Source organism: Carettochelys insculpta, chromosome 10, assembly GCF_033958435.1.
Source record: "Carettochelys insculpta isolate YL-2023 chromosome 10, ASM3395843v1, whole genome shotgun sequence".
NCBI lineage: Eukaryota > Metazoa > Chordata > Testudines > Carettochelyidae > Carettochelys > Carettochelys insculpta.
This window is the reverse complement of record NC_134146.1, coordinates 29,556,930-29,567,453: the sequence shown is the minus strand read 5'-3', so window position 1 is coordinate 29,567,453 and position 10,524 is coordinate 29,556,930. Positions and strand designations below refer to the sequence as shown.

Here is a 10,524-nt window from a genome sequence, read left to right as displayed (position 1 = left end):
TTGAGCCAAGAACAGATCCCTGTGAGGTCTCATTAGCAACACCTCATAGAAGAAAAACAAAAAAGCAGTCAAGGAGTACTTTAAAGACTACTACTTGACTGCTTTTTTGTTTTGATAGTATATAGACTAGCACAACTTTCTCTCTGTTACTATTCAACACTCATAGGATAAGAATGCCTCAATTACAATTACTGTTTAAGACCTATATGTCAGCTGATTTAATGTGGACTATGTTGATTTTGAGGAGAGCTAGTGTTTTCAAATCAATGTCACACAGGACTAAAGGTCTTAAAACTCTAAATATATTGAGTCAACAGTTACTTCTACCAAACTCGTGATACCATAAAAGTGATATCAAGACCTATTTTCCATAAAATACTGAATGCTGCCTTGAGACCAAGGAACTGGACCTCTCAAGGTCACTTCCTGTTCTACAAGTCTAGGAAAATCATGTTGATTTGCATTAAATATGCCGCCATCTGTTAATTCTTTATCGATTCCATCCCGTAATAGTCTTTCTATAATTTTGCCCAGGATGTGTGTTAATTTAAACTGGCCTGTATTTGTTTGTCATCCTGTTTAAGCACTGCCATAACATCAGCTTTTATTTAGTCCCCAAGAATTTACTAAATATTCTAAAATTTGTTTAAAAGTCAAAATTAGTAATTGATAGACCTTCTCAGCCAGTTCCTTAAATACTCCGGGTTGCAAATTATCTTGATCATGCGTTTAAATAAAGCTTTTAAGATTTTAGGATCCAGGCATAAGCAATTTTCAAGTCAACTATGAACCAACATAATTATACATATACTCACAAGACAATTTAAATAATTTGACCCACAAATTTTTAAATGTGAATATTTACTAACATAAATAAACAGGGTTTTATAACAAAAGGCACAGATTTCCAACTATAAACAATGGGAAAATATTAACAATTTGCACATACATAATCAAACAGCAAGTGCACAACTGGTCACTTCAGGATTTCTTTTTATTTAAGCCCTCCTCCAAGCCACTAACTTTTAATCAGTTCTGCAAAGTCCATGTTTTTTTAAAAAAGAAAAAACAAAAAACCCCCCAAAAATACAGGAAAAAAACCTACTGCAAATATCAGATAAGAGTTTATTATAATGAATAACTTAGCTGCATGGAGGATTTTCAAATGGAAACAGTGTTACTAACTTCTTCATACTGAATAACAAAATAAGGGTAGCTCTGGTCATCATTAAAAATGACAAAAATCTGAGGTTCAAAGTAATTGTCCACACAAGAGTCATAAAGGTCACTGGTGATGCTACCAGGATTCACAGGTGGAGGTCTCCTCATAGTATGATTGCCCACTGTGTATCTTCCTGTCAGTACTTTAGCCAAAAACATGTAATGAACTCCCTTCGGTGACCTTTTGGAAAAGTTATGAGAGTAGCTCGCCTTCCTTGCAAAGTAACTGCCTTGTCCAAACATAGTGGCATGCTTCCCACAGACTCGGGGATCAAAGTTGTGCTTACAGATTCCATCCACTACGTCCTGGGAGGTACCGTGGAACAGGTGCCTTTCATTCATTACTTTGTCAAGCCCTGTCATTTTTTTGGACATATATTCCTTTTTCCTGAAATACAAAAAGAAAAAGTTGTATTTTCAGTGCAGATCTATTGATAAAAAGTTCTCCAAAAGCTAGGGTTTTCAGCTTGAATATTAGAATTGTAAAAAGAAAAATGAGTACACTTCAATGTTCAAATGCAGCATTGAACTTCACAAGATTTTTCAGGAAATATGTATATCAGTGTTTATTTTTCAGTGCAACTATTCAACTTAAAGCTATCTGCCTTTTTTTTTTAAATTCAAGAAGAGATTTGAACAAGTCTATATATTCTGTTTAACAAATAAATAACATTTCCAGGCCAAAACTATGATGTTTTTTTTTATTTCAAAAGGCAAGACTTCTAACATGATCAAGGATGACTTTGCATATGGACTCACCTCTTATATTTCTCCCAAAGAAACTGGTTTTGCACTCTCTGTATTTTCAAAATTCTATATTTGGTCTCCGGCACAGTCTTATGAAACAGATTGTAAATGGTTCTGTAGCTTTTATCTTCCTTAGAAACAGGCACTTGGATGAAGTCCTGAGCTGGATCCATACTAATCCAAGTTTCAGGATAAAGGTTTGGAGAGGTAATAGCAGTTGGAGATAAGACTTCTGAAGAGGCTGGTTCAGCTGATGGAGTAGGTATTGGAGGATTGCCACCCAGAGTCCTTGTTTGGGAAGAAGAAAGAGTTCACATTAAAAAAAAAAGCAAAACAAATCAGAATTAAGACTTTTAAACGATGATTGTTTAGTTACCAAGGCTCTGCTATTTTCAGAGTGTCAGACCAGATGCTCAGGATGACCTTCTGACCTTAAGGTCTATGAGAATCTCTGAAAATATGACTGCTTTATGTCTATATGGGGCAATGCAGTACAGGTTGAACCTCTGTAATCCAGCAACATCTGTGGTCTGGCATGATTTTACTTAGCTGGATGTCATCTTATCCTGGGTGTAGCCAAGTTTCCCATGGTCTCAAAGTTTGTTTACAGCCACTAGTCCTGGCACTCAGTGTTCTGTGCTGTTATTTAGCTGTAACTTACCCCTAAAGGTCTTCTAAGAGCCCTGTAAGCAGCGGAAGTATTGGTAATACTGCTAAACAATGTCGACCTCCTGTAGCCCAAAAGTCTCTGGTTCAGCACCGGTCCGGTGCTGGAGTGGAGAGGTTCAAACTGTAATTTATATAACTCAAATGCTTGTTTAAAAAGGCTGTTTAGTTCCTTGCCTAGGCCGGCATCAATTCAAATCAATACCAAAACTTTTCCTTAGTACAGAATCAGTTCACTCTGTGCAAACACTGCTCATGGAAACCTTTTATCACAGTCATCAGTAAGGTGTCTCATCTGCAGAGAAACCTGGAATGAGCTGCTACCTGCGTTACTGGCCGATAATTATTCCTACAGCTCTTATACAAGCAGAACATTACCAAATGGAAGTCGAATTATTTTACAAACTTTTGATGACTCATTAACCTTTTCCATTAAACAAGCAACACACACAATAACAAAACATCTTGACAACAGGCCTCCATCGGTGTTCCTTCTATTTTTTTTTTATGTTCATATGTGGAATGAATTTTGTTATGTGCACCCGTATGAAGATGACTCTACCCATGGACAGTGTGTGGAGGGCATGGGAGCAAGGGGTTGGGGAAAGGGCTTTAAATGAGGGTTCGGCTCTACATAAGGACTCCAGGTTGTGGCAGGTAGAGGACTCCGGCTGGGGGTGTGGGCTTGGGGTACAGGAAATGGTTCCATGTTTGGGAGTCTCAGAGTGGGGTGGAGGTTGGGTTTGGAGTTTCCTTGGGTAGCTCCTGATTAGCAATGCGAAGGCAGGGTGCCTGGTACCTGCATGTCCTGGAGCACCGTGCTGCACCCTGGAAGCTGCCAACAGGCCCAGCTCCTGAGGGGTATGGGTGAATGAAGCTCTGGGGTGCTTCATGTGTGTGCTTGTGCTCTTACTCCTAAGCACTGCTCCACCAGCTCCCATCAGCTAGGAACCTCACAATGGGGGCAGTGCACAGAGCCCTGGAGCCTCCCCCCCACCAACTTAGAAACAAGATCTGCTGCTGGCTGCTCCCTACTGGGACCAGTGGACATGGGCTCCTCTTTGCTGGCTGTGGCCTCCGCAGGGCCTGGGGAGATGCATCTCTCCCCATTGCAGCAGCCACTATCCCCTGCACGGGGGCAACAGCCCATGCGCAGCCGTAAGCTTGTGCAGCTGAGAGGGAACATAGGCCTCCATATTCCCTTAGAACATCTTTCAAGAAGTAAAGGCCTGGATGACTTAGAATCCTAGACAAATAATGGGGAAACATAATTAATACCACAGAGAGAGCTGAATTTCAGCACTGCACGTTATCGGTGTAATGCTGTCCTGTGGAAACCTCTCTAGAATTAGTAACTTATTTGCATGGGCCAGAAACAGATCTGCATTTGTTTGTTTTCATATTTTGGACCAGCCTCTGCTGAGGGACATTCTACCAGTTAAGAACTGACACAGGGGAAGCAGCAGCAAAGCTGCTGTGTGTAATGGCTGTTGCAGCAAAGGACCATTTGCGCCTGAGGGAGCAAAACTGCAAGTATTTGCTACACATACATTTGGCTGGATTTTTAAAATGCACAAAAATAGATACAGAGGGTGAAGACCTGGCCTGGCTGAAGTCCATGGGAATTTTGCCAGTGATTTCAGTTGAGCCTAAATTCTATCCAGAGTGAATAATGCCAGTTCTGAAGCACGCTTCAGGTACATGAAAGGTCTGCTAAGGTAAGATAACTAGTGAGGTATATGGCTAAGGCATCTGATTAGAGATCTGAACCTGCAAGCCTTATTCAACTGAATGAGTAGTCCCACGTCACATAACGCTGCACAGAGACAGGTCTGATGTGCTTAAAATATGAGGGCCGGATGTTCAGGTGATATAAATAGGTGTAGCTCCACTGAAGTCTATGGAGTCAATGCAGCTATGTCAGTTGACAACAGCTATCACTTGACCTGAACTCATTTTACAGTTTCCTAACACAGGCATTGGGGAAGCAGGAAGGAAGTTGAGACATACATTTTCCTCTGATTACGGGGCCAAGCCATGGAACAGGTGATCAGTGAAAAGTAATAATGAGTAAGCAATACCACTTGACCAAGGTCAAATTATGAAATCTCTAATCTCTGACCTAGGTCTTCATGACACACAAGATACAGCTGTGTATCTACTCCCAAGCACTGGAGTTCATATTAAAACACACCCTTAAAGACATCTGGTCACTTTTATTTTACTAAACTTATCACTACTGGAATAGGGAAAATCTATGTGCTCTGGCTAGCACGAAAGAGGGACATGACACCTTTGTTTATGAATGGCTATGTCAGAGGAGTTCTGTTTGTATCTTAAGCCCAATCCTTCTTGCCTTACTTAGACATATAGCTGAATTTTTTTCAGTGAACCTCAGTGGATGTGATATGCAAGCCAAGATTTAGCTCCCCATTGCCATCTCTGTAAGAAAAGTTTATTATTGCACTATGTCTAGCAAAGAATTTGCTAAAGGCAACATTATTTGCAGCCAATGTCCTTTGGTTAAAGTGTGTCTCTAGCTGAAAAGTAGCTGGGTAAAACTAACAATTGCCTTTTTACCCACCAGTCTGCTGTGCGTGTATTCAGAGACTCTTTACCAATTAAGTTCTGTTTTCCCTGCTTTACACAGCAGAGCCAACACAACTATGGGAAAGGGAGCCGGATTCTATTCTTGTTTGTGCACTAACAGCAGAATTGTCAACTAAGTTCTGATTGCAGAATCTTTATTGTTGTGATGTGTAAACCAGGAAGAACCTAATGCGACTTTCTGATTAAAGGTTGAACTTACAGGGCTAAAAACAATAAGAAAAAGCTGTTTATTTTTTAAAAACTCAGTTTTGATGTGGGTTGTTGAGAAACAACACTTTTCTGAGTGGAACTAAACTCTATCACCTTTCACAGCTCTCATCTGTTGTAGAATGCTGAAAAGCAGAATCACTAACCAAATTTTGACTGTACTTACAGCCCTATAAAATCATAACAACTCCACTAACTTCAACTCTGGATATATTTATATCAGTTTAACTGAGCTCAAAATTTTACCCACTAGGTTCATTAGAAATTTGAAGGAAACAGAGAGGATGGATTGTAAATTTACCTTCCTAATGATACCGAAGTAATTGTTTATCATATTACAAGGGGGATTGGTGTTCATTGTCTTTTTGTTCTTACAGGGAAAAGGTCATCTTGTAACAATGTGACAAAAGAATCTCACTAACTCATGCTAATGATTGGAAGAGCCCAATAAAATCATTAAGAATATTGCACTTCTCATGCTTCCAAGTTTTGCTTCCAGGAACTACCTTTTGGGACAAAACGGTGAGAGCACACACACGGCAATGAGACTTCTGGTGGGAAAAAACACCCAGTTTCAGCAGCAAAAAACTTCCACCCCATGCAAAATACTTTTCTTTTCCCCTCCCTTTGCTGTTCGCAAAGAGCCAGTGCAGACGCTGGTGTTTGCTTTGGTGACAGAACTGGCTTCCACCGGTATCCCACAATGCCTGTTCTGATGGATCTGCTCAGTGCTTTGGATCTCTGCTCCCCTGCAGGTATGCACCCTCTCCTCCAAAGCTAGGGGAAGTATCTGGCAGGTGAGTGTGCTACTGTGTTTAGGAACAAAACAGAGAACAAACCATTGGAATGCTCTTCTTCTGCCTTTCACTAGGACCACAGCACAGGCAGACCTGTTGCAGAGGGAGGGGGATGGGTTGCTGTGCTGCTTTGACAGTCCTCAGCAAGGAGAGTTCACAGGATTACTCATGGTGCGGCTTCCAGCAGCTGAGCATGCTGTGGGAGAACTCTGAGAGGGTCCCAAGATGCACAGGGACCAGCTCTGCTTCCCACAGCACTGCACTGTGGGACACAGACTTTGCCTCCTAACCTCTCTCTTGTATTAAGTATGGGGAAAAAAGTGGAAATCGCCATTTGTAACTGGTGGCAAATATTGACTTTTTTAAATGGCAGCCACTGTACTTGATAGTGAACTAAGGTAGTACTATGGAATATTTTGTAAACCAATAAAGTTTGCACAGTAAGACCCTCCTACACAGCACACATTATCGTTTGTGAATATCTCTTGCTCATAGCAAACATATCACTTGTTCATTTATGGGAATGATCAGGTCTCTGGGCTACTGTATTAAGAATGACGTTTAGGGCAGGACAGTGGAAATTTTACCATGAATCTATAAAAGACACTGGGAGCTGAAGATGTTAAACTGTAATGAAACAGGCACTCACAGCAAAACATCAATTAGACAGGAAGGCAATTACCCAACATTTTTATTTTGCCCCTCAGATCAGAATCGGAAGTCCATGTTTTTATATATTTACTTTTTTCCAAGATAATTTTATATTGCTTGGTTCCCTCCTCCCACCAGACTGAAAATATTTCCAACAATTATTTATTTCCAAGGCCTGAACAAGTTAAAACTCTCAGCTCACAATTATGATGCTATAACAATTCAGTGAGCTCATGAGCATTCTATCCCTAATACATCAGTTAAATCTTCTTTGACTGGCCCAGCACGACAAGCTGCCAGTCAGACTAATGACTTCAACCCTTTTGCTCAGAGGACAATATGTTCCTGACTACTGGACTCTGACAATGTTGCCAGCTGTGCTGGTGAGATCACAAATGTGGCACTTTTTTATGGGTTCTACTCAAAAAGGACTACAATGCACCACTCTTCCCATTTGTCCTTTGGGTGAACAAATTCACCTCCAAATGCAGAGGAGGATAAAACAAGGCATGTGAAATCTCTAATTGTTCTTGAAATGAAAAGGTGTTTTTGGACATTTTTTTCCCACAAAGCCCAGAGCAGATGGCTTGGTGATCACTTAAGAGAGTGAGAAGCAGAAATGTGGACAATAGTTTGGCAATTTTCAAATACATCTTTATCTATATTTCTCGTGTTAGGAAGCCCAAAGGTACATCTGTAAATTATGTCCTTGGGAAGGAGCCTCTCAGATATTATTTATACTGCAAGATGTTAAGTGTACAAATGTCAGGATTTGGAAAGCCATGGCTGGCATAACTCTTCGTAAGCTGGGAGCCTGGGGACAGGAAGGAAACAAGCCCCAAGAGGCCCCTGACAGATTGAAGAGAACATTAGTTTCATTTGGATAAAGATACAGTGTGTCAGTCAAGTCTAGAGTTCAGATGCACACCCAAAAATTTATCCAAACTGCTGGAGGTCCAAGCTTCCACATCCTACAATACTTCTATCCCACAACAAGCTTTCCCTCATGACAGCAGTCCTGTCCTCCCCACTCTCAGTACCAGAAGCCAAGTGCTCCCTTACCACTCTTTGCCTCAATCTCTTCTGCTTGCATTAGAATTCATGGATTAGCTGAGGCAGGGAGACAAAGGAAGAACAATCAGCTGGAGGTTGGCTTCCTACAGTACCATCTAGCAGCCAGGACAACTAGGAAGTTGAGAAATTACATTGCAGTATCCAACACTGCTGATATCATGGTGACAAATCAGAAAATACTGACTTCTGGAAGTACTGGATCGAATCCTGTCTTGATGCCTCATGCATCTGGAGTTTTAATATTCCAAGCTTTGTGTTATGGTGCACTAGGGAGAAATTTAAGACGGAGCCCATTTAGGTTAGATTTTGAATACAGACTAGAAATCATATTTAAGGGATGAATATGGCTACTCAAGTGCAGTAAGTTAAATATAGACCCAATTTGTTTCTATCATGCCCCCGACAGTTTGTGGCCAGCCCTTCCCATCTATTTGATGGTATGTCTTACTTCACTGTAAACGATGGACTTCCTAACATAGCGTTCAGTCATTACTCAGGCAGAACTCCCAGTGATTTCAACAGACTGGGTACTTAAGAGGTTTGTGCTAAGATACAGTAGGATTGTGCTCTGTAGGCACTCACTCTATAGTGCCAGGCCAGAAACGGTCATTAAGTGTTGACATGCAATTTCTCTGCTCCATTGGTCATAGAATCTAATATTCCATGATCAATAAATCAGTATGTTTCAGAGAGAGGCTTGAACTAAAACCTCAGCTTAAAATATTTAGAAACAACATAATGTACAATGAACTCTGGAATTCACATTTCGGGTTGATTCCTGCTGTGGACAATGGAGTTACTCTTCAGTGAATGTCTCCAATCCATGCCCAAAGAAATCTACAATGTGCATGATAAAGTCTGAGAAACAAACTTTAAGTATAATACTGGAGTTATTTCCTTCCTCTGCTAAACTGCTGAGCAGTTGTGCTGTGGGCTGTTAAATAGTTGCAGAGTTTTACCACAGAGGTGGCTGCACTAACTATGTGTGGGGTCAAGTGATTCTGCTACATGTTTATAATCTCACTGGTGAAGTTTGCAAAGCTCGGGGATCTTTCTAAGTGAAATACCTATGGTCCTGGTTCAGGAAGGTACTTAAACCACAAGCTTAGCTTAAGCACCTTTCCTCTACAAGACTGAAACAAGGCCCATCTACATATATAAAAGTAAATATCACTAATGCAGAAATCCTACTAGATTGAGTTTCAAAGCACTTGATTTTGAGTTCAGTTGCCTGCTGTAAATAATACTATACAAACCTATTATTTCTAGATTTTCCTAGTCAGTAAGGGACAATTCACTCTCTCATGTCTTAAAGATGGTAACTGTTATCAAAGGACCTTTAAAAAGTACCTTTCACAGTAAAATGTCCACACCCCTAGGATACCTACTGTAAGAATGGCATCAGCACAAAACATGAGCGAAGAAGGGGTCTCTTTTTGATTTCTCTTCGGAAACATGAATTTTGTTGGAAGCCATCTCTGACATTCAAGATATATTGATTGTGCCAGGTAACAAACCGGACCTCTTTCAGACCCCGACAGTTGGCTTTTTCTATCAATTGTATAACACTCTGTTTGAGAAAGAAAGAAAAAAAGTAAGTTATGGTAAATGAAAGCAAAAGAACTCATGTTGTTCTTATCTTCAACTGCTTGTGTAAAAGGTTTTTAACAGTTCTACTATCCAGCTAAAACATTAAATGGGTATTTGTCTAATCACATTATAATCCTCAAATGACCGCTTCAGAAGCACTAATAAAATGGAGAATTACATTTAATAATACGATTTACATATTCATTTTATTCATTTGCATTGAGATTGTTCTTCATTCAAATACTCAAAATGCTCAACAAATATTAAATAAATCTCACTATACCCCTGTGTGTGACAGAAATAATAGCATCCACATTTTACACCCAGAAACTGAAGTACAGAAAGGTTAAGTGACCTGCTGCAGCTCACACAGCAGATTGCTGGTACAGATGAGACACAAACACAAATCCCGCCACTAAGCCATTTTCTTCCATCTTTTCAAAGTGAGTTTTCAAAACAATCAACTGATCCAAATGAACAGCTTTCCTTTATGAATAGGGCTTTATAACATTTTCTCATACCTTAAGCTAAGTTTTCAAGGGACTAACCACATTCACCTGAAACTAGTATGTGTTTCGTTTGCTCTTAAATTTGACAGTACCTATTAGTCAGCTTCCATATTTAAAATGTTATCACAGGTCATTTGTGGAACAAAGTTCAGTTGAGCATAGTTCTCATTTTATTACCGTCTCTGGTGGCTGTGTATAGCACTGATTCTATGCAACAGTCCCCCTGAAGTTTAAGTAATTTGCTGCATCTCCATGGCAGTTTCTAAAGGTGGAATTGGAAACTAATACACAGAAATACTACAAACCTTTGTGTAGCAAAGTGCAATAGTGTTCTCACGATTCTGGGACGCTCTTGGAACTAACTAGTTTCATTCTCTGACCACAGGATTTTGGAAACATTTTTCTCTGAGTCCAAATACTTTCAAAAAGAGGAACACATTACAGAGATTTAA

The 10,524-nt window shown here is 40.1% G+C and overlaps 1 protein-coding gene across 4 annotated transcripts in view; it reads right to left on the bottom strand.

The window, feature by feature from the left end:
• Positions 1-486: 486 nt before the first annotated feature.
• The window catches only part of TIPARP (TCDD inducible poly(ADP-ribose) polymerase), a 61,507-nt gene continuing 51,469 nt past the window's right edge, over positions 487-10,524 (bottom strand). For all 4 annotated transcript variants that reach the window (XM_075003722.1, XM_075003721.1, XM_075003723.1 and 1 more), the window contains 3 exons: positions 9,362-9,543; positions 1,981-2,256; positions 487-1,609 (listed from right to left, as the gene is read on the bottom strand). In XM_075003722.1, the coding sequence (XP_074859823.1) occupies positions 1,162-1,609; positions 1,981-2,256; positions 9,362-9,543 (906 nt within the window). In that variant the 3' untranslated portion in view covers positions 487-1,161. The remainder of the gene's footprint in view (positions 1,610-1,980; positions 2,257-9,361; positions 9,544-10,524) is intronic.